The sequence below is a fragment of the Notothenia coriiceps genome, unplaced genomic scaffold, assembly GCF_000735185.1.
Source record: "Notothenia coriiceps isolate Sejong01 unplaced genomic scaffold, NC01 NC01_scaffold00037246, whole genome shotgun sequence".
Lineage (NCBI taxonomy): Eukaryota > Metazoa > Chordata > Actinopteri > Perciformes > Nototheniidae > Notothenia > Notothenia coriiceps.
Genome location: NW_011369947.1, coordinates 6049281 through 6076398, shown reverse-complemented (window position 1 = coordinate 6076398; position 27118 = coordinate 6049281). Strand labels below are relative to the sequence as shown.

Genomic DNA, 27118 nt, shown 5'->3' with positions numbered 1-27118 from the left:
TAAGTTAATCTCCAGGACCCGCTGCTCGAAGTTTTCAGAGAATAAGAATAGGAAAATAAGCATAAAAAGTAAGCAGAGGCAAGAGCAAGCAGAAAAGCGTCTGCACTGTAAGAAAGAAAGAAAGAAAGATAAGCTTTTTCTGAACTTAATCCATTATATTTATTTTGATCGAATTATTTTTTATATTTGCAAAAAAAATTCAGTACATTTGTATTTAAAGTTCAAGAAAAGACCCACTGTAAAAGAGACTTGTTTAACAAATGCACGATGTTTCCAAAGTCAATAAGTAACCATGTTAAATAAGTATTGCAAGCAGCCCTACTTCACTGTAGATTCCTGACTGTAGTAAACCACATGTTTGGACAGAGCAGTGCAGATAGTAACCACAGAGGGGAAGTGTTGGCGTTGTGAAGCCCCTGCTGATACTGAGTGTGTGTTGCAGCTGGCGTGGACCCCCCTGCTGGCGGCGTTCAGCGTGGGGCTGCAGGACTGTGATGACCCCGAGGTGGCCTCTCTGTGCCTGGAGGGAATCCGCTGTGCCATCAGGATCGCCTGCATCTTCAGCATGCAGGTCTGACATCTGAAAACGCATCAAGCCCTACGTTATTACTATGTATTTTCAAATGTTTCACCTAAATGTTTCAACATAATATGCCTAACAAATATGAATGAAATAAGAATATAGCCTCACAAACACACCGATTGGTTTCAAAAAGACCAAATGAATAGGATCTCTTTAGTACATGAAAAACAAAATGGTTCACAGTACCAATTGAATACAGAAACTGAAAAGTGAAGAGCATATTTCTTGTTTTTAAGGTCCCTCTCTCAACTAGAGCCCATTTTTTCCATTTCATGTCGTGTCGCGTTCCTTTGTGACGGTTAGGAGGAATTTTCTTTTATGATTTAAGATTTATTTTTTATTCAGCTGTAAATACAAATCATTTTAGCCAACATAATTATTTATTTATTTATCTGAGGACAATATTCATCTGGAACCCCAAACAAAACTGTGAAAATGTATAATAAATGTTGAATGGCTCAACCAATTGTGAATAGTGGTCCATCATCGTGCATAGGGACATGATTGTTCAATGTTAAACTTGCAAAGTATTCATGTCGTAGAGTATCTGGAGCAGGAATCCATTTTCTTTTTTAATTGTACTAAAAATGTGTTGCCAAGGTGTATGAGGGAATACAATAAGCATTACTCTGAGTTTATTCTAACCTCTCACATGATCCTGTGTGCAGCTGGAGCGGGATGCGTATGTCCAGGCTCTGGCCAGATTCACCCTGCTGACAGCCAGCTCCAGCATCACAGAGATGAAGCAGAAGAACATCGACACCATCAAGACCCTGATCACTGTGGCCCACACTGACGGGAACTACCTGGGCAACTCCTGGCACGAGGTGAGCCTCCACTTTAGTTTCCAAGAGAAACGTATTCTAAGAAATATCTTGTGTAAAGAGTTATATCATTTGCACACACACTTGCCAGTGTATTCCATTTGCTTAGATAGGGCTGCATGATTTTGAAAAACGACCTTTTTGCAATTACTCACTCCTCACAACTAGCCGACAGGTGTAGGGGATCAACAACCGCTTCATTAGCAAAAAGCCATTTCCTGCAATCTTCACCGCTATAAACAAGCCTTACCTCGTGGGCTTTATTCATTCAATACTTGATGTGTTATGATAGGAGATATATAAATGCCAATTTCTTATGGCAGATTCTTAGATGTTTGATAATTAGTGGCCCTGTTGAATTATATTCTCATCCCTCAAAGGAAATGCCTCAACCTTTAGAGCTTAATATAATAAAAGAGCTCATTTAGGAGCACTGCTTAAGATATTTGTCATATAAACTGAGTCAGAATCATTTTTAGCTCTAATAAAATGGAAGAAAAATCCAGTAGAACTAATGTGTGTTCTGTGTGTTGTAGATCTTGAGGTGCATCAGTCAGCTGGAGCTCGCCCAGTTGATCGGCACCGGGGTGAAGACGCGCTACATCTCAGGGGTGGTGCGGGACAAGGAGGCCGGCATCAAGGGTCTACCCTCCGGCACAGAGGAGTTCATGCCCCTGGGCCTGGGTGAGACACACTCTTATATCTCTTATAATCTCCTGCTTAATATGTCTCTTTCTTCAGGATCACACCTACATAGGGTTTGAATTAGATACAACAGCACACACTCTGCATTAACACCTGTATGCATTATCTTGTGTTAAATGCTTTGGTGTTGCAGGTAACCTGGTCGGCAGTCAGGACAAGAGACAGATGGCTCACATCCAGGAGTCAGTGGGAGAGACCAGTTCTCAGAGTGTGGTGGTAGCTGTGGACAGGTAAGACAAAATAGACATCCATAACATCATTAATGCATGATCAATATATGTTTTTGATGATGAATGAAGGGTTCGGTTCTGTACAAATACTAACGCTTCTTCTGTCTTTGCAGGATCTTCACTGGATCCACCAGACTAGATGGAAACGCAATCGGTGAGTGTGGCGCACAGTATCTCTGTCTGTGTATGTTCCAAATAAGGAAAGAAGGAGCAGTTCTTCATTGTGCGTTGCTGTTTTGAATGTTTCCAGTGGACTTTGTGCGCTGGCTGTGTGCCGTGTCCATGGACGAGCTTGCCTCAGCACACCAGCCCAGGATGTTCAGCTTGCAGAAGATCGTGGAGATCTCGTACTACAACATGAACCGCATCAGGCTGCAGTGGTCCCGAATCTGGCAGGTCATAGGAGACCACTTCAACAAGGTCAGTGTGCTAGAGGATTTACAAAGGTATGTGCTACAGTGTGTTAGTGAGTGGGGGGGGGTGCCAGGCAGCAGCAGGAGGAAGACCTTTGTCCTGTATTGCCCCCTTGAGGACTTCTTACTACTACAGGTCGTTTAAGGATATTGTCATTTATTTTGATGTACTTAGATGGGACACTTTTGTCCTAAGTTTGTACGCACAAGTCACCCCTAAGAATAGGATTGCACTGAAGTGTTCCTTTACTGAGCTTGTTATTTACATAGAGTTTAATTTATTAATTCGGTAGGGTACAAAGGTCCAAACATATCCGTTTCATTAAAGGAAATTTAGATCCTACACTATATCATTATTTCATACACTCAGCGTGAATGTTAGACTTCCATTCTCCAAATGGCCGGAAACACAACTCTAAATAGAATGGAAGCTGATGTTGTTCTATTTCTGCTGAAAGAGTCCAACTGTTTGTAAATTGACTATTTAAACTTTGGGCTGAGCTGTCCTTTTAATTGAGATGATACAGTACACAAAATGACCAAATTGTCTTGTGAAGAAACATTGAATCATGATTGTTGTTAATTAGTGTTTATTGACTGATCTCTGAGCTCCCCTCCTGACTGCTGTGTCCTCCAGGTGGGCTGTAACCCCAACGAGGATGTAGCCATCTTTGCTGTGGACTCCCTGAGGCAGCTCTCCATGAAGTTCTTGGAGAAAGGAGAGCTGGCTAACTTCCGCTTCCAGAAAGACTTCCTCCGGCCTTTTGAGCACATCATGAAGAAGAACAGGTAACAAACGGTAGTATGGTGGGATGGGATCCTGAGAGACTGACATTTCTGTGTACAAAAGTCACTTTGGCATACTTCTAATCTTAAAACACAGCATCTGCACATTGATCGTGCTTTATGCTGCTTAATGATCATTCTACAAAGTCTGTTTATAGTACAATTGTTTCCTAGAGAACACAAATGTACATCCTCTCAATTTAGCCTCTTCAATTACATTTGAAAGTGGAATGGATTCTTTATAATTATAGGGGAGTGTTGGTTGATGTTCTCAGAGAAAACACAGTATTGCTCTATATTAAGCCCCTCCCCTCCCCTCAGGTCCCCCACCATCAGAGACATGGTGATCAGGTGTGTGGCTCAGATGGTCAACTCGCAGGCGGCTAACATCCGTTCGGGATGGAAGAACATCTTCTCGGTGTTCCACCAGGCAGCCTCCGACCACGATGAGACCATCGTAGAGCTGGCCTTCCAGACCACTGGGCACATCGTCAGTGAGTACACCTGCAGCTCTCTCCTCAGGGCAGCCATTTTGGCTCAGGGGATATGAAGGAAACCAGTGACGGAACGTGTGTACCGTCCCAGTGTTCAGATGAGTAGGGATGGTACCGAGCCCCAATATTAATCGGCCCTGGGGCGGAATTATTAAAGACACTGGTACCGTTAAGCTCCGACGTTAATCGCTCTTTTTATTGGTAATGGAGACATTTAAAAAATATGGTAGTATATGTATTATTACATAAACATTATATTGCAGTTTTAGTTTCACCAACTTCGCCAAATAAGACTACAAAATACATCTATGATGTATTTTTGATCTTTCCAATCCAAACGAGAGATCTCTCTCTCTCTCCCGTCTGTGTGCGAGGGGGCGGGGCAGGGCGGTTTACACACACGCGGCTGCTACATGCATCACACACAGACACACACACACGGCAGAGATGGCGGAGAGAACGCGCTCCGAGGTGGACAATGCTCGTTGCCAAAAGTGCAATAAGAATTTAGCATGTAAGGGCGGTAACACGAGCAATTTGTTTAAACAACACATTATGTCCCGTAATGTTCCACCACAACCTCAATCTTCCTCCAGAAGAACCGTTAGGCGTTTTGCAGCATACCTGTATGCCCCACCTGCCCCACCTGTGTTGCTCTGTACTACTGTATTTTTGCAGTAAATACTTGGACCGGTACTACTACTTTAATCGTAACCGCTTATTGATCATAAGCGGTATCGATTAAAGTAGTAGTACCGTTAAAACCTTAATGATACCCATCCCTACAGATGAGAAAGATTTTGTACTGCTGAAGCTTTAAAAACATATAATAAAATTAATGACAGGAAGTATTTAAAGGTGGGGTAGGTAAAACACTTTTTGTTATATTCCATGGAATGCTCTTAACATCCCGATAGCAATGAATATATGAAATGCTTTGACAATAAATACATTAAAAAATGTATCTCTGGAAGCCGTAGCGCTGTAAAAAGTACGACCAATCATGTTAGCCGGCCCGGCTAAAATAACTGGATGGCCTACCTGCCTGTCAGCCTTCCATCTGTGCACAAACTTATCTCGTGCCCTCATTGGTCATGTGCGCGTTCGTGTGTGTTGGAGGAGGGGCTCTGTAAGGAAGTCTGAAGGAAGGGCTGTGTACTTTCAAATTCTAGCGCACTCGAGCTGGTTTCTCCATTCTTACCTACCCTACCTTTAACGTACAGTGATTTTTTTTTTCTAGTCCAATCTCTTAGTCTGATAGAAACAGTTTTCTCTTATGTGTTTACGACTTAAGAAACAGGTTGATAAAAGGTTTTGCTTTGGATCTTTTGAAGTACATTAGGGTGCGTTCACACCTGCCTTGTATAGTCCGGTTGAATCGAACCCAGGTGCGTTTAGCCGCTTGGTGCGGTTCATTTGGGTCGGTGTGAACACAATCCGAGACCTCTGAAGTGAACTAAACAACCGGACTCTGGTCCGCTAAAATAGGTGGTCTCGGAACGCTTACTTGCGAACTCTGGAGCGGTTCATTGCTGGTGTGAACGCAGTCCGCACCAAAACATAGGAAGTGTAGTATTTACGAGTCACAAGAACGCGGATATCTTCTAAACCTTTAGTGAAAGAGTCTTTCAATACATCCGCGGTTGTTTAGTTAAAGAGTGGAGCAGAATTAAGTGTTGATCATCTCATTATTACCCCAGCAAAAAACCGTTCTATTTACAAACAATAATACTACATATACCGGTGTATTCCGACTTCACGTGGTGACGTATTCACACTAAAAAAGTGGTCGAAAAGGTGTCCTAATACAGAATCTGTCCAGAAAAGACACAATCCCAACGTAAGTGTGGATTTCAGGCGAAGGACCACGGTGGCTGGTTGTCAAACAATGTGTAACAAAGTAAAAAGTCTTCCAAGCCAAACTCAAGTTTGTCGTTTATTGGAGTTTGCCTGATATTTGCAATTTGTGTTCAGTACACGTGCCTTTACGCAAGTTGGGTAACCAGTCTAATAATTCCCCCATTTTTGCGTTTAGGCCGTAAAGATGGCCTCGGAGGCGGTACCTCGTAGCCGTGAAAGCCGTCCAATAAGATTTGGACGACAATTAGACCTCTAGCTGTCTGTGATCGCCGGGCACGTATACTAATATATTAGTCTGTTGCGGTAATTTTTTGTAATTATTGTGTATTGCTCTCTGCAAGACGTCAGTCCATCCCGCAAAGTGGCTGTTGTTCCACAAGAATGAAAATACATCGACTGCCTCTTAAAAATGAAATGTTACTGTGACANCTGTATTCATCACCGGATGTGAGAGGACGCTGGCGTCGTTTGCTCGCCGCGAAATGTTGAGGAAAGAGTAGAAAAAAGTAAAAAAAATCCAGATAGAGAAGCGGCGAGCAAACGACGCCAGCGTCCTCTCACATCCGGTGATGAATACAGTTTGAAAGAAAAAATCTTTATATTGGAAAAGGGAAATCTTTCTTACAGTGCAGACGCTTTTCTGCTTGCTCTTGCCTCTGCTTACTTTTTATGCTGATTTTCCTATTCTTATTCTCTGAAAACTTCGAGCAGCGGATCCTGGACATTAACTTATCCCTGGGACAGGTAATCTTCGTAAATAGAGTTTCAGCCATATTTAAACATTTTTACGACGACCTCAGTCTTACAGTAGCATAGCCTAGCGACAGCTAAAGCCTGGTAGGCTACTGCATGCTATTTAGCTTAAGCTAGTTGGTAGCAAAATGCCTCCGCTCTCTACAGATGACTTCCACAAACTTCTACAGAAGATGGCTGTGTTGGAAATGAAAATGCAACGGTTGGAAGTTAACGTGGAAGTGAATGGACTATGTCTTGGGAATGACACCACTTTACCAGTGTTGCAAAATAATGGAAAAGGGTATGCTAACTCACAGCTAGTTAGCAGCTACAAGGATTCCAAGGAACAGGAGGGCTGTGTACTGGGTAATAAATCTACAAGTGGTAGTCCTCCATGGAACTCTCTGGATGCAAAGCCTAAGAGTAAATCATTTCCATGGGATTTGGGAGGACGAATAACAGGCAGAGCCCAACGCTCTGAAATCTGTGATGCAACCGGCTGGCCTGCATTGTTATCACCCAGGAAGAGCGCTTCTTCAACCCCTGTTCCTATTAGGAAACAGCCGTGGACAGCTGATAAAGGGAGAACTACAAACAATCCTCCTAAACCACCAAGTTTGCCAATCCAGAACAGATACGCTCCTATGACCGACAACCGGAGATCTCTTTCTGATTACCTGGATCACACAGCAGGGTAAGGACCAACAGCTACTCCAAAAGTAAAAGGCAAAGAGGGAAAGCTAACGACTGGGCCTGAAACTCTGATTGTGGATGACTCTGCTGTAAGAGATGTAAAAGGTCTGTGTAGTAAGAACAACACCAAAGTACTCTGTTTTCCCAAGGATATGGTTTCTGACTTGGCTGAGAAGATCCTGCATATTGGGGCTGTACATCCGACTGTGAAGAATGTGGTACTACATATTGGAACAAATGATGTTGTGAAACAACAGTCAGAAATGCTGAAAGAAGACTTTAAATGTATGTTGGAAACTGTCAGCTCTCTAAATGCGGAGGTGTTCATCAGTGGCCCTCTACCGCCAGTCAGAAGAGGAGTGGAGAGATTCAGCAGACTGTTTGCACTGAACACCTAGCTTTCAACTGCCTGTATTGACCATTCTGTCAATTTTATTGACAATCTGTTACACACTCACGAGCTTACAGGACTGAACTCAAAATGCTGAACACCAGGTAGAGGACACAGAGTTTAGNACATCCAGCAACTAAACTGTTTTTTGAGGATCATTCTAGTTCTTCTGGATTTTTCATATTCTATATTTCTATCATTGACCTTTCGGTACTTTCTCCCTATGAAAGTATGTACTCTTAATGTTTTTTTCAACAAATAACATTATTCAACAAAAATAACATTATTCACGAAATAATTCAAATAACGTGCTTCTACACTAGGCGGTGCCACACAAGGGGTACACACAGGCATACTAATAATAACTTTGTATTATTAAGTGTAGGGAACTATAGCTATGTATTAACATCTGAGATAATGTACGTATTTATTCATGTTTTTTACCAGCATTTTGCTTACTATTCTCGTGTTGTTACTCTATACATTAATATCTAGGACCAGTTGGAGGGTTATATCTCTTTCGGCTGGCCTGGAGCGCCTTGGGATCCCCAGCCGAGCTGGGTTGGATGTGGCCAGGAAAATAAAGTTTGGGGCTCTTCTGCTTGGGAACTGCTACCTCCGCGACCCGACCACGGATAAGCGGGGAGGAAGATGGTGGATGGGTATGATATGGATGGACATTAATAATCTGTTTGATAAAACATTCACAGACAGATAAGGTATATCCGTACATTTAATGGTAAGCTTATTGAAATTTTGTTGATCCAATTGATGTGTCTCCCATACCCAAATCCCCTTTTGGGGGAACTATTCTCTCAAATCAGTATTATACATTCTTTTTATTCAAAGAAAATCAGTAATATCTTTAAAAACTACAAGTCCTTTCTATCCAGCTGTGCACCTATCATGGTGTAAATCATAACCATATCTACCAATGGATCAAATATAAAGTAGCCATTTTACTATTTGCTACTGCAAAGAGCGTATTGGTGAGAAAAATGAAGATGTGGTTTATTTGTTGATATATTTATGATCCACGGTCACATATTCAGTTTTGGCGGCAGTTTCTTCCTGTTTGTCTAGAAAGTCTTCTCATCAGGGCTTCTATAAATATAGAACTACAGCCCAGATATGTAATTATTTAATGCAGCGCCCGAACCGTGTATTACAATGCCGTATGTGATGACTTCGCAAGAGAAAAGCAAGAACACTCGGAATTAAAGTATTATTATTATTTTTTTAAATGTTTTCGGATTTCCACATTCGCATAACACCATATCCCTACGTGGCATTTGCGGCTAAACATCCAATCGCGAGCCTGAGGGATCTTTTCTATGTCTGTTTCCGGTATTGTTCCTGAAATGAGGAGTTCCACATTCATGCTACATTGAAGGGTGGGAATTTACTACACATCTTCAGAAACATAATTTGGCTTCAGATATAACTCCTAGCATATTATAACCATTTAAGAAAAGCCAACTGCATTAAAAAACCCAGGTTACACAAACACTAGGTAAGTTATTTTTCCTTCAGTAAATGAAGATGTCATTCCAATGTAGGCACACTGGGTCGCTGTCTGTTACGCTGAGCCATGCATTGTCTGGAACGTAAAAAGGGATGAAGGAAGACAAAGTTGAAGTGACCGTACTTCCGGTTCAACATGAAAACATTTCCCAGTTAAACATGCAAAACAAATCGCTAAATAAAAAGATTAAAACCACTGGCATATAATTTACGTTAGGAATAAATAGAATGGTTTTGAATAATAGATGAGAGTAAATCTACGTCACTTTACAGCCCGCCCACTTTTGGGGAAACCAACGCTGTCATTTGAACGGCGATCAAGGCCTGAAGCCACAGAGCTCTTCTTTTACTGTCCCTTTGTTCTTTAGAGGAAGTACAGAAACACACGTAACTACTGGATTTGTTTTAATATTAGAGGTGCAATAAACGACACAGCTTTTTGGCATGTTAAAACTATTATTTTTCTGCCTCGCTCATGAGAGTAACCAGCTGGCGGAGATTACAGGCCTCGCCTACTGATTTTAATTTAACCATATATCGAGCCCCGATTCTCGATTTAAAAATGTGTGCTCTAAAATTATATTATAAATGACTATTATGCATTATTATAAGCAAGACAATAAATGGCCAAAGATATGTACGGAAAATAAACGTATTTAAGATACGTTCATAACAAACGTAACGTGAGAAAATATGTTTCTAAAAGATATGGTAAGAAAGAAACTGTGTTTGAGATACGTTCATAACAAAACGTAACGTGGAGAAAATACGTTTCTAGCTAAACGTAATTGAGAATGCAGTTTTAGTTCTGTGGGAACGTAATTTTAGGAGACAGGGTTGGACTTTTTTTGTATGAATTTCTGTTTCATCCAATCCAGAGCTTGTTGACTTATCACAAGGTTTGTCGCAAAGCGGCAGCAGTCGTCATCACAAAAATTAGCTGGGGATTGTGGGTAGTGTAGTCTCTTTGGCGCTCCACATTTCAGAGAAAACAAGTTTGTTTCTCAGAATTGAAGGGGAAAAACACAAAAGCTTGTACACAATTTAAACCTATCAATGTTGGTTTAATCAACAAGATAATCTGGTGTTTTTGAGTTGATGAGTAGTGGAGATATCACTGTCAAATCAATCGACAGTAAGGAGAATACTTACTTCCGGGTGTACAATTCTCCGTTATCCAATGGGAATGGACGCTCACATTGCCTTTAACAGCCGCCGACATGTAACGGATGCGGTGCTTCCCTGAGCGTCAAATACCGCCACCGATGGGAATACATTGCAATCAGTTGAAAGCTCTTTGCGTCCGTTTATGAAGCTGAAGGAGCCTCGGCGCGTCCCAACTGCACGCCACGGGACCCTGACCAAGCGTCGCTCCTGGACGTTTAGGGAGTGAGAGTGTGTTGCGTTGTCAGGCTGTGGTGGTCAGCCCTCTGAGCGGTCTTGTATGTCCGTGCATGTGTGAGCGCATCAGCGTGCGCTTATGTTTGGGGCGGGGCCAATCACAACCTTGTTACGCCACTGTCACCAGCTTTATCATCCTGCCATCCGAAACGTACTGTACTTACTTGAAGTATTCAGATACTTTACTCGAGTAAAAGTACCAACACATTATTGTCAAAATACTTCATTAGAAGTACAAGTCCTGCATTCAAAATATTACTTAAGTAGCCTATGCAAAAGTATTATCAGCAAAATGTACTCAAAGTATACTATTGTAAAATTAATCATTGTGCAGAATAACGGCCTTTATGTGTGTGTGTGTGTGTGTGTGTGTGTGTGTGTGTGTGTGTGTGTGTGTGTGTAATTATATTTATATATATTTATAATAAAAGATTGAAATAATGGTACTCTTTTGTGACTTAAAGAGTTAGTGCGCTGTTGAGATGCATTTTGTTAAAAGTAGCTACTGCTGTATAGGCTAAATGTAGAGTAAAATTACATAATTTCCCTTTTAAATGTAGTCGAGTAGAAGTATACAGTAGCATAACATGGAAATAATCAAGTAAAGAGATTACACGAGTAGTTACACATTTTACTGAAGTGCAGTACTAGAGCCATTGTATTTAGTTACTTCCCACCTGTGTTGTATACACACACTGTATATTTCACCCTCATTATGATGCACTTGCTCGCCCTCTTGCTATCTCACTTGTAAAAAAAAAAAGCAGGGGAAGAAAGAGCTCTCTGTGTGGAGCAGCAGCTCAGCCTCATTCATCCAGCAGCTCTCTCCGTGGAGGGGGAGGGATAACAGCTCGCAACACTAACGAGAATCCACAGGAAAAACCGCAACTTTAAGGATCGTACGGAAGGAACGGATTCTTCACAGGATGGGGATATCTATATTTTGCATTTTGCCATATCCTGGGCACGGACATCACCAGAATGAACTCCTTTGTGTTTAAGGAGCGTGTGCATGCATGGATGCAGGAGGATCGTCACCCAAAATAAAGTTGAGCGCGAGCAGAGACCAAGTTGGAGTAGCTTGGGAACATCACGGATGAGAGAATTGGTTCGGATCACTGGACTGGAGAGCTTTTATTCGGGGCTCTCACCAAATAGAGTTCACTCATTCCTGAGAGCGCATTTAATCTTTTTTGAAAAATTGGGTAAGTGTGTTATAATAAAGAACATTGCACTACTATAAATACTGGATTTAAAAGGGATTCTCCAAATGTGCTCGACGCACTACTTTTTTATTCACCACTAAAATGTGTGAACTGTGTGTCCTCTTGCAGTCCGGAGAGGATGAGGTGTCGCTGGGTGAAGCATGAGCTGTCAGAGGACCAGTCATAAGCGGCTGTCTCTGCTATGGGGGGGGGCTCTCAGCCTCTGGCTCTGCTGCTGCTGCTGGAGCTCCGGGGCCGCCGCTGGGCCAGGAGACGGTGGCCCCGGGCCCCTGGGCTGGCTGCTGTCCGATAAAGGGCCCTTCCAGCAGGCGGTGGAGTTCACGGAGGCTGCGGAGAGGTACCAGCAGGGCTTCAGCACCCGATACAAGATGTACAGGTGAGGTGCAATGAGTGGGCTTTATGCAGTAGTGCAAAGAAACTAAGTAGGTTACTCAAGTCTTCAAACTATTAACACAAAATATAACCACAATTGAATTATGATCTACTGTATCTTAATAGATGAAGACACATGTGACATGACTGTCACACTGAAAAAATTGATATGTTGACTTACATTAAATGTATTAAGTCAACACATTTCATATTACTGTATTACGTTAGTCGAAAGCAGTAATGTTAAATTCAACCCAATATTTTTTTTATTTAAACTTGATACTATTGCTTTCAACCAAGCTAATACAAATGTGCGTAATCTGTTGACATAATACATTTAATTCAAGTCAATATTTGAATTATTTCCGTGCATTAAAGTTAGCTCCATCTTTACAAGTTGCAAAGTTATGTTCACAATAAAAATGGATCACTAAGTATAATTTTATCAATAAAATATATAGTATTCTGCAACATTTTTAGTTTTGGTATGTTAAGTGTATTTCGATGCTTATACTTTTGTACTAAAGTAACATTTTGAATGCCAAACTTTTACTTGAGTATTTTCACACTATTAGAACTTGACCTTCAGTAAATGCTGTGAGCACTTCTTCCACTTCTGGCTTTATGTGTATTGGTGTTACCTTTTGGGGGTTTGAATGTTTGCAGCCATTCATTCCAGCTGAAATACCTCCAGTAATTCCAGCTATTGACTTTGAGCCAGAAATGAACTAATCAGTGGAAGCAGCAGCTGTGGAGTTTAGAATTAAAACCTGGACACTCTAGAATTTGGCCTCACAGGTATCAAACACCTGCACCGTATTTGCAAGTAAAGGATCAAATCTGAAAAGCTACTGTAGCGATGCAAAGAGTGCTCTTTGCTGACCGAGAGCTGATCAGTCATGTGAATAGCCCCAAATATTGATTTATGCCTTTCTTACGCTTTTTGCTTCAGGGTGTGACATTTGATTATAGAGTAGGAGTTAATTCCTTTGACAGTGTGTGGAGAATTACTTCCTCTCAGTGACTTCCTGCAGTGTCCCTGAGCCACACTCCACTGCTGCTGCCTTTATCTAAATGTTCCTCACAAGCAGTTTGAAGTGGCAATATACTGCAACTCTTACTGTAGGAGTCCATTATGTTAATTGATGCATTTCAGTCAGGGTTTAAAGCTATAACATTCCTCCATTTAAATGTCTAAAATACGACTAGCCCTTACACATATGTTGTTGAGTTGTATACTCACATAATCCCAAATGTTCAAAACAATGTTCCGCCCAAGTAGAACTATAATTTAATCAAGCTAACGGTGCATGTTATTTAATCACCTATAATGGTCGTCGTATTCCCCTTCGGCATGTGTTAAGGCCCCTACACACCGGGCAGATTTTCGGCGTCGATAGATGTCGATAGATGTCTGGCCGTCGATGAGCGTCCTGTCACCCTTCTCAGATTGGTGTGTCCCGCACCGTTGTGTCTTTTCGGCCGTGCTGACACATTCTGCCGCCTGTCGGTAAAAGGCTGTCAGTTAAAGAAATCACTCTGATTGGCTGTTCAGCTTAGCAAATCAGTGCATGAGAAGCGAAACGGAAGTGAGGGACCCAAACAAACGATTAAGAAGGCAAATCTGAGATTTAATTTAACTCCAGCTCTCGACACAGGTTCGGGAAAGCCCCATGAGCTTCTCGCTGTAGAGTGAAAATGGAACGCATGCTATTTGTTGTTTGTTTATATCACGCAGTCTGTTGTTCTTCTCTCGGTGTATCACATAGTCTGTCTTCCGGTTGTTGCCTCTTTTGAATGACAAATACACACTACCGCCGCCTGCTGGTAAGGAGAGTTATTGCCACTCATGCATGCACAGTTCGTACGTGCTACTTGGCCGTCGGCTGAAGTCTTTGCGGTGTGTTCCAGTGTGACTGTTGGCCAAGACGCAGGAGACGTGAGGCGACACAACAGTCAAGCCCGTCGGGATGCGTTCTTTGGTGTCATATTGGTGTGTAGGGACCTTTAGAGTTGTGGTCTTCTGCTAGAAGTTGTCAAAAATGTAATGTGTATATTTTTTTCAGCCACATTTTTACAATACACTTTTAACATCAGCCATTTGTATATATTTAAGAACAAAGGAATGTTAGTCCTTGGGTTTTTTTAATAGTTCTTGGAAAATCAAGCTAAGAAAACGTTAGTGGTAGCCGAACATTGTCGGGAAAAAACAAAAAAATCCTTTTATGTTAAACTGATTAATTTTTGCCTCTCTGAAGAACCAGCACCTTACCGTGGTAGAGAGGTTTGTGTGCCCTGATGAACCTGGGGGCTGTGTTGTCTGGAACCTTGTGTTCCTGGTAGGGTCTCCCATGGCAAATTGGTCTCAGGCAAGGGGTCAGACTAAGATTGGTTCAGAAGACCTCATGAAAGACGACACACGAAGTGAGGATACCCGGCCCGGAGGAAGCCCGGGGTCCCCTTCTGGAGCCAGGCCCAGAAGGAGGACTCGTCGGCGAGCGTCTGGTGGCCGGGCTTGCCACGGAGCCCGGCCGGGCACAGCCCGAAAAGGCGACGTGGGCAACACCTCCGCTTCTCCGTCCCGCGGGCCCACCACCTACGGGAAACAGCGATGGGGTCGGGTGCGCTGCCAGAAGGGTGGCAGTGAAGGCAGAGGGTCTCGACGGACCAGACCCGGGCGACAGAAGCTGGCTTTGGGGACGTGGAACGTCACCTCTCTGGGGGGGAAGGAGTCGGAGCTTGTGCGGGAGGTGGAGCGTTACCAGTTGGATCTGGTTGGGCTCACCTCTACGCACAGCGTCGGCTCTGGAACCTTACTTCTGGATAGGGGTTGGACTCTATTCTTCTCCGGAGTTGCTCAAGGTGTGAGGCGCCGGGCGGGGTGGGGGATACTCACAAGTCCACGGTTGGGTGCTTCGTTGTTGGAGTCTACCCCAGTGACGATGAGGTTGCCTCCCTACGCGCTTCGGGTTATGGGGGAAAACTCTGCTGTTGTGTGTGCTTATGCACCCAACAGCCAGTTCAGAGTTAACGGCCTTCTTGGAACCCTGGAAAGAGTCCTGTTATGGGGTCTGAAGGGGACTCTTAATCTTGCTGGGAGATTTCAACGACATGTGGGGCAATGATGGCAGGACCACTTGGAGGGGAGTGATTGGGAGGAACGGGCCCCCCTTGATCTGAACCGGAGTGGTGGTTTGTTACTTGACTTCTGTGCTAGTCATGGATTGGCCTAACAAACACCAATGTTCGGAACATAAGGATGCTCATAAGTGTAGTGGGTACCAGAGCACCCTAGGCAGGAAGGTCCATGATCGTTGTTGTTATCGTATCATCGGACCTGAGGCCGTTGTTTTGGACACTCGGGTAAAAGAGAGGGGCGGAGTTGTCAACTGATCACCATCTGGTGGTGAGTTGGTCGCAGTGGCGGGGGAGCTCTGGATTAAGACCTGGTAAGCCAACGTGTAGTTCGGGTGAACTGGGAACGTCTGGAGAGGAGCCCAAAGTTCAGGAGCCTCAAATCAACCTCCGGCGAGCTTTTCGGCATGGGGGGGAGCATCCTGTGGAGGTTGGGGACATTGAACCAGAGTGGTCGTGTTCAAAGCCTCTATGCCGAAGCCGCGGCGGGGAGCTGTGGTCTCAAGGTCCTAGGTGCCTCAAGGGGCAGGTACCCTCGAACCTCCTGGTGGGACACCGGTTTGGTCAGGGAAAAGCCGTCGATGAAGAAGGAGGCCTTCAGGGATTTTGTTATCCCGGGGGACTCCTGAGGCAGTTGGCAAGGTACGGAACAGCCCGAAGGGCAGCAGCCTCAGCTTGGCCGATGCAAAGCAGCGGGTGTGGTGGAAAGTTGGAGAAGACATATGGAAAAAGACTTTCGGGCGGCACCAAAGTTGTTCTGGAAAACTGGGTCCGACACTCAGGAGGGGGAAGCAGGGGAACCATCCCAGCTGATGTCAGTAGGATGGGACGTTGTTGACCTCAACTGATGGAGTGTTTAGCGGCGGTTGGACAGGAAGCACTTTGAGGAACTCCTGACCGACAACTCCGCCCTCTAATGTTAGAGCAGAGCTGAGCTGAGTATGACGGGGACTCGACACCACCATCTCCCGGGGGGGTCCACTGAGGTCGTCAAACAACTTCCACAGTGGCAACAGCCCCGCGGGTGGATGACGATCCTCCGCCCAGAACATGCCTGAAGGCTCTGGGTGTTGAGGGACCTGTCATCGGGTTGACACTCTCACTCAACGTTGTGTGCGAAGTCGGAAACACCCAGCTACGAAGGCAGTGGCCCCCAGACCGCGGTGGTGGTTCCCCTTTTAAAAAGGGGATCAGAGGCGTGGTGGCTGCGCAATGTACAGAGGCATCACATTACTAGCCTCCCCGGGAAAGTATTACTCTAAGGTACTCGAAAGGAGTCAGGCGGATTGTCGAACTCAGATTGAGGATAGGAACAATGACGGGGGGAATTCACGTTCCTGGTCGTGGAACGCACGGATCAGCTTTTTACTCTCGCAAGGATCGCCTGGAGGGGCCTGGAGTACGCTCATCCAGTCTACATGTGTTTTGTAGACTTGGAGAAGGCGTCATGACCGGGTTCCCGGAGTCATGTGGGAGCCGTGGTGCTGCGGGAGTGAGTTGGGTGAGGGTCTCTACTCAGGCCATCCAATCTCTGTACTCCCCAAAGCGAGAGCTGTGTCCGGGTCCTCGGCAGTAGGTCGGACCCATTTCAGGTGGAGGGTTGCCTCCGCCAGGGCTGCGCTTTGCACCAATCCTGTTTGTAATTAACATGGATCGGGATTTCGAGGCGTAGTCGTGGGGGAGGGTCTGCGCGGTTCGGTGGACTAAGGATGCCACCACTGCTTTTTTTGCAGATGATGTGGTTCTATGGCTTCATCGGTCTGCGCTGGGACTTCAGCACTCACTGGAATCGGTTCGCAATCCGATTTGAAGCGGCTGGGATGAGGATCAGCACCTCCACATCTGAAGCCATGGTTTCTCAGCCAGGAAACCGATGGACTGTCCACTCCAGTAGGGAATGGTCCTTACCCCAAGTGAGGAGTTCAGTATCCGGAGGTCTTGTTCTCGAGTGGAGGGAACATGGAGCGTGAGATGGTCGGAGAATCGGTTGAGCCGGCGGGGCGTACTGCAGTCTCTTTACCGCACTTGTTGTGACGATAAAGGTGAGCTGAGTCCAGAAGGCAAAGCTCTCTGTCTACCGCGCCATTTTCGGTTCCTTACCCTCACCTATGGTCATGAAGGATGGGTCATGACCGAAAGAACGAGATCGCGGGTGCAAGCGGCCGAGATGGGTTTTCTCCGCAGGGTGGCTGGTGTCTCCCTTAGGGATAAGGTGAGAAGTTCGGTCATCAGGGAGGGACTCGGAGTTGAGCCGCTCCTCCTTCGCGTCGAAAGGAGCCAGTTGAGGTGGTTCGGGCACCTAGTTAGGATGCCACCTGGGCGCCTCCCTAGGGAGGTGTTCCAGGCACGTCCAGCTGGGAAGAGACCAAGGGGTAGACCTAGAACCAGATGGAGGGATTATATCTCTTCGCTGGCCTGGGAGCGCCTTGGGATCCCCCAGTCAGAGCTGGTTGATGTGGCCAGGGAAAAGAAAGTTTGGGGCTCTCTGCTGGAACTGCTACCTCCGCGACCCGACCACGGATAAGCGGGAGAAGATGGATGGATGGATGGATGATTAATTTGTTGTTTCTGCCATTTATATTTACTGTGTCTGTTTGTTTTGGAGTGGAGGGCACCCCTGTGGATAGTTGGGTTTGGTTTGAAAGTGTATTTAACGGATCTTACGTTATCAGATAAACACTCATGCTACGATACAATGGCACCAAACCACATCTTTTGTTGTTATATTGTTTGAGAGACCCCTTGTGGCAGAAAATGTATGTGTATATTGTGCGTTTGATGTAGGTTACGCACATGCTACATGTATAATATGGGTCTGGTCTTAATTAGATATTTTACATATAAACGTTTATGGTTTCTTGAAAGTCTGTGTCCATTGGTATTTTGAAACTTGGTCTAGTAACAGGTCCCTCTTGCTGAGGACAAGACATTCTTGTGAAGTCTGTTCTTGAGTTTATTACCAGCCATGACACTTGTATTGTTTTCACCCTGAGAGTCTTGTGTGTGTCATCATAGAGTGATGTGTGTCTGGAGACCTACTGTAGCTAGAACAACCATAAAGGAAGTTTTCATTACTTTGTCAGGTGTTATATTTCTGCCCATGTGTCAGTGGACAAATGTTGTTACATAGACAGCGTTGCAACCATGCAAAATGCAGTCATGAAACAGGGTATGAGTTCGAAAATGGTCGTGATGCGAACAATGGGTCGAGGGTGGCTCTGGTCCCTCGACTTTTTGACCCCCAGATCAATTTAGTTTTACAGATCTTTACAGATATATATAGTCATCAAATGAAGACTGAGATTGAAGACAGGTGAGGTCAGAGGAAAGGCACCAGAAGTAAGGGGTTGCAAAGGGACCATTTGGTGGCCCACTTTTATGCCCCTTGCCCAATTTGGCATCGTAGCTGGAGTGGTCCCATAGAAAGATGGTATTAAGTTGGTTCAGTTTTCATTATATTTTAGGTGACTTATCAAAGTCTCTTTGCCAAACTTTCTTCTGAAGAAGAAACGTTATAGTCTGCTATATCTGTAGGTGCATAAATCAGCCGTTATCTTCTCTCAGGAATCTTTCAGGCTGTGGTGTTTATCTCGAAGTCAGTTGCATTTTTTCCAATAAAGCTGCTGCACAAATATCCAAAATGCCCCCTGACATGAGGCTTCTTCTTTTCCAACACCCTTACATACAGTAGTTAGGGGAAATCATTGACAGTGACCTAGCAGCGGAGAGATTGGGCTGAAGGAAGGCCCTCTGTATCGGCTCGCTGACGTCTCACTGCTCACGGGTGTTCCATCCCCGAGCAGTCGATCCTGCACCCTGTCAAATTCCTGCCGGCATTTCTAACCCAAAAGCTGTTTTTAGGATTAAGGATTAAGGATTTTAAAAACGACCTCAATATGAGACTCAATTTCGGTTTTAGAAAACTGCTGTAACAAGATAACTGACAGTTAATTCCCCTTTATGGGCCTCTTGCAGAGATGCTATCTGTTTTTTTACTGATACATTGTGGGAAAACAGAAGGCATTTATTCTTATAATAAATCATAAATATTTTGACCAGTCCCTACAGGGTTGTAGATGCTCAGTATTTTATATGTGCTCAAAAATAGCCTGGAGGCTAAACTGCTATTATGCCCGTCTCTGACCTCTGTAATAACTGAACCATCACCATTAGCATCACATTGCTGTCAGTCATGAAGCATTAAGTGATTAAGATGTCAATTCACTCCTCAAGGCTCCTTGCATAATGTTTTCCCTCCTAGGAATTGTTTTTTCATCACTATTGATTGATTACAGCATACATTAAGCCTGTAAAAAGCCTATACTGTACGTTCCTGCAGTAAGCATCGCTCCTTATGTGCATGCTGATGCAGTAGCTTCAGGCTCAACGCTGGGCCAAAAAGCTTGTCTCTTTACCAGAGACGTACACTCAGCCTTTCCCCTCATGGTGAAGATTGGCTGTAATGACACTCTCCACACTGTCCCGGTTCCCAATTATTTCAATGCCGATCCTTTTTCTCTAGGCAGTGATTTGATTGCGTCCCAGAAGGAGAAAAGGTACACAGAGCCTTAGGCAGCATGGTGGGAGAGGTAGACTGATGCTATGTTAGGAGAGAGGGAAAGAGAAAGAGTGATGCCATAGAGCAGGGATGGGCAAATGGCGGCCTCTTTTTGCGGCCCTCAGGTGAATTTATAAACAACGTAATTAACTTAAAAAATATATATTATATATTCTTGTTTGTTTTACTTGTAGTACTGATACCGTCCACTAGACTCCTAGTTAGCCTACATGATTTAGTTAGGCAGCCAAATACCGCTAAATAATCTGTGACGCGTTTGTTTCCCGGGGAAATGCCTGCTGTGAGGTTAAGTTACCGCTTATAATTATGCCTTTACAAGCTTAAAAAGTTGTATTTATCATCTGAATTTGGCAAAACAAGTTTAAAGGTGGGGTAGGTAAGTTTGAAAACCAGCTCGAGATACACTTTTTTTTATATTCCATGGAATGCTCTTAACATCCCGATAGCAATGAATATCTTAAGTGCTTTGACAAAAAATCCATTAAAAAAATTCATCTGTGGAAGCCGTAGTACTGTAAAAAGCATGACCAATGGATGGCCTACCTGCCTGTCAGCCTTCTATCTGTGCACAAACTTATCTCGTGCCCTCATTGGTCATGTGCGCGTTCGTGTGTGTTAGAGAAGGGGCTCTGTAAGGAAGTGGAATATTTTTTCCGGCCGTGTATTTTCAAATTCTAGCGCACTCGAGCTGGTTTCTCCAAAATTACCTACCCCACCTTTAATATTCTAAAAACCAAGACTTTGTTTATTTGAAATCAGATGAAACCAAACCCGACCCCGTCGTGTTATCTATGATTACTATACGCTTTTCATTAATAATTTCAGCGGGAGGGAGGGGGAGCAGCGCTGAGGAACAGCAGAGTGCGGGTTGACAGGTTTCTGTATTGATATTCCCCTTATTGTGCGTCAGCAGAGGCAGGCTACAGTCTTCGGTTCAAGTTAGACAACTCATGTCTGGGTTAGTGTTCATGACTTCATGTTTATGTCATCTTAATGGTTAATCTCAATGCACACACATTTTCCGTGCTTTCCAATAGTTTAAAATCGTTTTATTCCACTGTTAAATTACCTGTTCATGTTCAATACAAACATGCCCCAAAATTAAATAACATTTCTGTGAACTGATATTTGTTTAGTTTATTAGAGGATATTCCCTGAAAGATTATAAAATGTCCATGAAGATGTCAGACTTAGTATATTTGTTAATAATTACATACAATACATGGAATGTATGTGTGTGTGTTCCAAGTGAATCTGCGGCCCCCTGGTGGCCAGTACATTAATTATGTTGCTCCCACCACCATCCAAGTTGCCCATCCCTGCCATAGAGGGAAGCAGGGAGGAAGAGAAAAAGAGAAAGAGAGAGCAGCGGTATTTCCCAGACGGCTTGTGAAGTGCTAGAGTTCAGCAGAATTGTGTCCAGGGGGCAAAGGATAACAAATGATGGCAGCTGATAATGTGTGACTTTATTTTGGGTTTGACGCCTCTCTGTTGCTGTGGGAGTCGGGAGTCGCAGCGCTGCATGTCAATAAATTGTGTTTTATGGGTGCAGGAGTTATTTAAAGCTGTGAAAAGCTTGTTCAGACAACAGTGACAGATGATAGAGATTCCCAACAAGTGGGGTGCGTGGAAATGTTGCAGAGTAGCTACGCAGATACATTTGACAACACCTCAACATGAGTGGTCTTAATAACTAAAGCAGTAATTTAAAATGTTTTGACATTTAAAAAAATAGACTCATTAGTCTGTACGAGAGATAGATGAGAAGATATGGTGCAACTAAGCTAAATAATTATTGCAAAACTGTTGTTATTCCCGTTTATATTTCAGGAAACTTCCATCGATATTCAAAGTCAAAGTAAACTTTATTGTCAATACCTCTGAGTGTTGTACAAACAGGAAGAAATGCTGTTTCCTCACTGTCCCAAAGACTAAAATATGTATATACAGACGAATATAAAAAATAAGAATAAAAACAAAAGCCTGGTAGACAGAAAAAGCTGATTATTATATGACAATGAGTGAAATTGAACTGTGCAATATCTACAGGTAGTGTGATCAGTGTTGAAGCTGCTTGTAGAGAAGATAAAAGTGAGGGTAGGTGGGAGAGCCTGGAGGAAGGGGAGATAGTTCAGGCTCCTGACAGCATGGTGGAAAAAACAGTTCTTTAGCCTGGTTGAGCTCGACCTCAGGCTGTGGAATCTCCTCCCTGAAGGCAGGAGGGTGAAGAGGCAGGTGGAGGGATGGGTGGGGTCACCCACAGTGCTGAGTGCTTTGGGGGTGAGGCGGGTGTTAAATGAGTCCAGGAGTGTTGGGAGTGAGGCACCGATGATCCTCTCAGCTGTGGTCACTATGCGCTGCAGGGTCTTGCGGTTGGAGGCGGTGCTGAGGATGCTCTCGATGGTGCTTCGGTAGAAGGAGTGCATGATGGGAGTGGGGGCTCCTGCTCTCTTCAGTTTGCTGGGCTTTCTTGGTGATTGACGTGGTGTTGTTCCTCCAGGAGAGGTCCTCAGTGATGTTCAGCCCCAGGAATCTGGTGCTGCTCACCTGCTCCACAGCAGCACTGTTGATGGTCGGTGGGTGGGGGTGTGGGTTCTCATGAAGTCAACAACAATCTCCCGTTTTAGTTTTTGAATGCAGAACGAAGGAAAATTATAAAAACTTTATTTACAATTTCAGGCCCACAATAAAGACAATGTAATAAAAAAAAAAGGAAAATACTATAAGTCACATTTTTCAAAATACAAACAGAGAAAATTGTCAAATTATGCAGAAATGTGCTAACGTGTCATAGGCTAGCAAGAAAACAGAATAAAAAAATTAATTAAAAATCAAGTGCTGGTTAACTGGTTGAAATGTCAAGCTAAGTGTGTTAGCAGAACAAATAGAAAATGTACTATACATTGTTGAAAAAAAGTTGTTAAGCTTAAAAATCAACAATACACTTTAACATCCAGTTCCAATCAATTTAATGGAAGTTATTCCAATTGGGAATAGTTCAAGTTAAAAGCTAACAATGGCTAAATAACCAACCACAACCTGATTATTAAAAATAGAAAATAAATTGCAGAAATCAGAGGCATATAGAGCTCCCCGAGGGTTACATTACATCTTCATCGTGTGTTAATGATTCATGTGCATGTGTGTAAGGTCAGTCCAGTATTATATATAGTACACATTCACCTAATGCTTTGCTTTCCGTACAGCTTGTTAAACAGCCGCCTGGGGCCTTATGCATCACTAAAGGCCAAACCAAGAGAGCAAATGTCTCCAGTCTCAAAGTGTGTGTGTGTGTGTGTGTGTGTGTGCGTGCGTGCGTGCGTGCGTGCGTGTGTGCGTGTGTTTGTGCTGCTCTGTCCCCAGGGAGTTCGGTCGATGGAAGGTCAACAGCCTGGCGGTGGAGAAGCGGGATGGTTTGGGTGGCAGCAGGGGCCTGGCTCTGCCCCTCGACCCCGACTTCATGCACACCATCCGCCAGCTGGGGAGGCGGCCCACCCTCCAGACCATTACAGAGGGTCTAATCAAGAAATATGGCACCCACCTCCTCCTCTCCGCCACTCTCGGAGGTACGGTTGAGAACGCAGAGCTTCAAAGCAAGCCTGTTTCACACAGCTTCAAACGTGATTTATTTATTTTTTCAGCACATGGGGCACCGATTTTACCGTCTGTTGCCTTCTAAACAACAAAACATATAATAATATTTCTGGATCAGTGTTTTTTTGGTTCTCAAAAGACATGAAATCACCCTGGTTTAGTGTACAAAAAATTAATTGGAGAAGGCAGTGAAAGGCAGATTTAATATTTCTGTTTGGCCGTGAAAATGAATGGAGGAACACGATTTGTATGCAATGGGCTTATCTCTTTTAATAAATCAGCATTAGATATTGTAATTTATTTGAAGAAGATTGAGTTTGGAAGTGTTTGCTGTATGAAAAAAAAAAACACAAATGTGATGGAACTATCCAAATGCAAATTCAGTTGAAAACATCTACTGGCGATGAAATCCAGGATTATTTTGATGTTTGGTGCGCTTTTATGTTTTTCCCACACATACAATAACCATCCAAAAATCAACAGTAAACATAGGGTTTGGCTGTGAGTGTATCAAATGAGCAGGCAAAACAATTATTTATACTGTAGTTTTAATATTTCATACCAGTTCTCAAACATCTCAGGCAGAAATCCATCAAAACAATAGACAAAAAAAAACGCCTATTCTGACTTTAGACTTAGCAGAGTAAAACTCTGATACAAGACTGTAAGACCCTACTGATAGAGCTTAGGGTGTGGGTGGTGAAACTTGAAACAACCAAGATAGATGTCTGATGCAAGTTTTGAAATGTTTTCTAATTTCCGTAAACTCACCTTGTCTCAGTTTACGAAAGTACTGACAAATATTGTCAAAACAAAGCGAATGGGGTCTTTGTACTAGAATATCTTTTTATGAGACCATTTTCTGCTCTGACACTGTTATGATCGAGGTTTGGTTGGTTACGGCTCCAAAACTACTTGGTGAAGGGTATAAAACAGTGGTAGCCATGGCTACAAAAAACACATTGATTGTTGGAAAGAGTCAAGAAACCTAAAGTCAACGTTGCTTACATTTAACCATGGCAGGGATTTTTCACTAAATACAACAATAGCTGTGGCATATCATTAAAGTAACTTGAATAAGTTTAGTTTCTGTCATGCAGTTTGTAACAGTTTAAAAAACAATCTTACACAACAGAAATAACTCGTGTCACTTTAGATGGTGATTAAATTGATTAGTTTGGAGAACCTGTGCACATTTGCAATGGCGTTTTTACTGTATCTATTCTTGTGGTCAAACTGGGAAGCCTTTGAGATTGATATGTAACTTCCCAGAAGCCGGTCCAAAAAATAGATAGTCTTGGAACGGGCCAAATGCTTCTCCTGTGATATCGCCGCAAGCAGATTTCTTAAAAACCACTTCTAGAAACAACTTCACATTCAACACTGCGGTTCTGAATCCTGAGCTATGGTACTGAGCCATGCATGATATATTGTAGTTACTTCACACAACCAACTCACAACTACTCAGAAACACCGGTATAATATATGGTTCACAGTAATAAAACAAACCCAAATATGGCAACTATCGCAGTCAGAAACACAAGTGAATTGTACTGAGCTGATGTATTAATTGCTGTAAGGCTTATAGGTCCCTTGCTTTGCCATTATCACTGCATTTATAAAGAGGGGCATGGATCAAATTAGTGGAGGTATTTTGCCAGTGATAATTTCAACAGTTTGTATGGCAAAAACAAACACAGTTTGAGTTGCAATGGCAGAGTGGCACTGTTTCTGCAGGCTTTCTGCTTCACTACCCTGGAGACAGCGAGAATTAGCTGAGTTCATAACAGTTTAAAAACCAATGTTACACAAAGAACTTGTGTCACTTTAGATGGTGATTAAATAATTGACCTAATCTCAATGCCAAGAATAGTTTAAAACGTGATTTTGGGTAGATGCCTGTATTAGGTTTATAGTTAAAACAATTTTAAGAGATTTTCATAAAATATGTCAGTAAATACCCCTTATGAATGTCCGAAGCTTCAGTGTGTCTTTAAAAAATTGCCTTGCTAAATTTACTAAATGAAACTTCCATATGTCATGGCACCGAACATTAGCTGCCTTTAGCTTGGTGCCATGTGACCGTGATGTAGTTTGTTTGCATTTACGCTTAAAAAATAATAAAAGTGGAGTTCAAATGTGATTTTTCCATCTGAAAAAGGTGTAAGAATCATAAATGTGTGATAGCCACAGAACCATATTTCAAAATCCAATAATAAAATCCCATTGCCTTTTGCACTTCTCTATAGGAAGATAATTGAACAGAATTTGGAGTAGATTAGCCCATCATAACAATCACAGGGGTGTTTCTGTCATGAGTGGTTGCTAATCCGAACATATTATCTGCCCAATTGAACCCTTTGGTGTGAGGCATTAACAGACACAATCTCAAAGTTACCAACTGGATCTCCTCTAAGTGTGGCAAGGGGCCAGTTTTTGAAATTGGCCAATGAAGCCTGTATATACAAAATGGCCTTGCCGTGCTGTTAGAGTTAACAGTAGATGTAATCTTAAAGTTTGCTAAGTGCCCTCACTGATTGCACACTCACTCCTTTAAACTGCACTCAAAACAATTTGTCTATTGAATTCGAAATGATTTGCCGTGTTTCCCAGTAACTCATCCTTTTATTCAAAATAATTGGGCTTATTACTGACCAGTTAGTGAGGTAGGTCACAGTGTAGAAGCTATGCTATTGCTTCTACCTGCAAATGTACAGTAATAACTAGTGGTGGGCATAGATTAATTTGTTTAATCTAGATTAATCTCACTGTATTCTTGGAATTAATCTAGATTAATCTAGATTAAAATGGCTCATTTTAATTCTGCCGAAGGCATTCAGAATATGTGTGCTACCCAAATAATGACTAAAAGTAAGTCTTAGAACGGGTTTCTCAAGCCAGGTGGTGCATTAGACCAGGGGCTCATCTCCAGTTTCAAAAATGCATCACAAACTGCTTGAGAAAGCTGTTCTATGATAATTGGTGATGAAAATAAATCAATGACAATTAGATGTACTTGTGTTTATTAACTGTTTCTTTTTAGTTGAACAGTAGGCCTATATAACAGGTTGTAATGAACTGTTTACAGTCAGTAGCTTTGTGTCAGTCAAAGCTCTATTTCTCCTTCTTCCACCAGTCACTCAGGCAGACCAGTTTGTTCACATTTTCTGGTGACAAACAAGCTCTCCTCTTCTGCACAATATGGCCTGCTAAAGAAAAAAGTCTCTCGCATGGGACAGTTGTGGCAGGAGTCCCCAAGTATTTACGGGCAATTTGGGCCATCTTACCATAGACAGCAGTGTGCTCCGACCACCACTTCAGTGGACACTGATCTAGACTGGCACTGGGCTCTACCTTGTAACTCTCCACTGTACTATCTTCTGGTGTCTCCTCATCTGATTCTGAGTCGGATCCCATCAGTAGCAGGGCTGTTTTCTTCTTGGGTGGCTCAGGGTTCTCCTCCCTGAGTGGCTGCAGAGCAGGTTCTTCTCCCTTCATCAACGCACTTAGCTTTGCCCACACTGGCTACCTCTCTGCTCTGGGCAAGCACTTGAGGTCCTTAAATCGTGGATC

At 43.3% G+C, this 27118-nt stretch overlaps 2 protein-coding genes across 2 annotated transcripts; both read left to right on the top strand.

Annotated features, from left to right (window-relative positions):
* Window positions 1–359: 359 nt before the first annotated feature.
* Window positions 360–4091, top strand: LOC104966333 (brefeldin A-inhibited guanine nucleotide-exchange protein 2-like). Its single transcript, XM_010795521.1, has 8 exons — window positions 360–571; window positions 1252–1410; window positions 1944–2091; window positions 2246–2342; window positions 2456–2496; window positions 2593–2762; window positions 3393–3544; window positions 3863–4091. Exons 1-8 carry the CDS (start codon window positions 566–568, stop codon window positions 4089–4091), a joined length of 1002 nt encoding a protein of 333 aa, XP_010793823.1. The 5' UTR covers window positions 360–565.
* A 7914-nt stretch (window positions 4092–12005) lies between these two features.
* On the top strand, window positions 12006–26599 carry LOC104966332 (BMP/retinoic acid-inducible neural-specific protein 3-like). Its single transcript, XM_010795520.1, has 3 exons — window positions 12006–12241; window positions 23315–23517; window positions 26589–26599. The coding sequence occupies exons 1-3, from the start codon at window positions 12006–12008 to the stop codon at window positions 26597–26599; spliced, it is 450 nt and encodes a 149-aa protein (XP_010793822.1).
* Window positions 26600–27118: the final 519 nt, after the last annotated feature.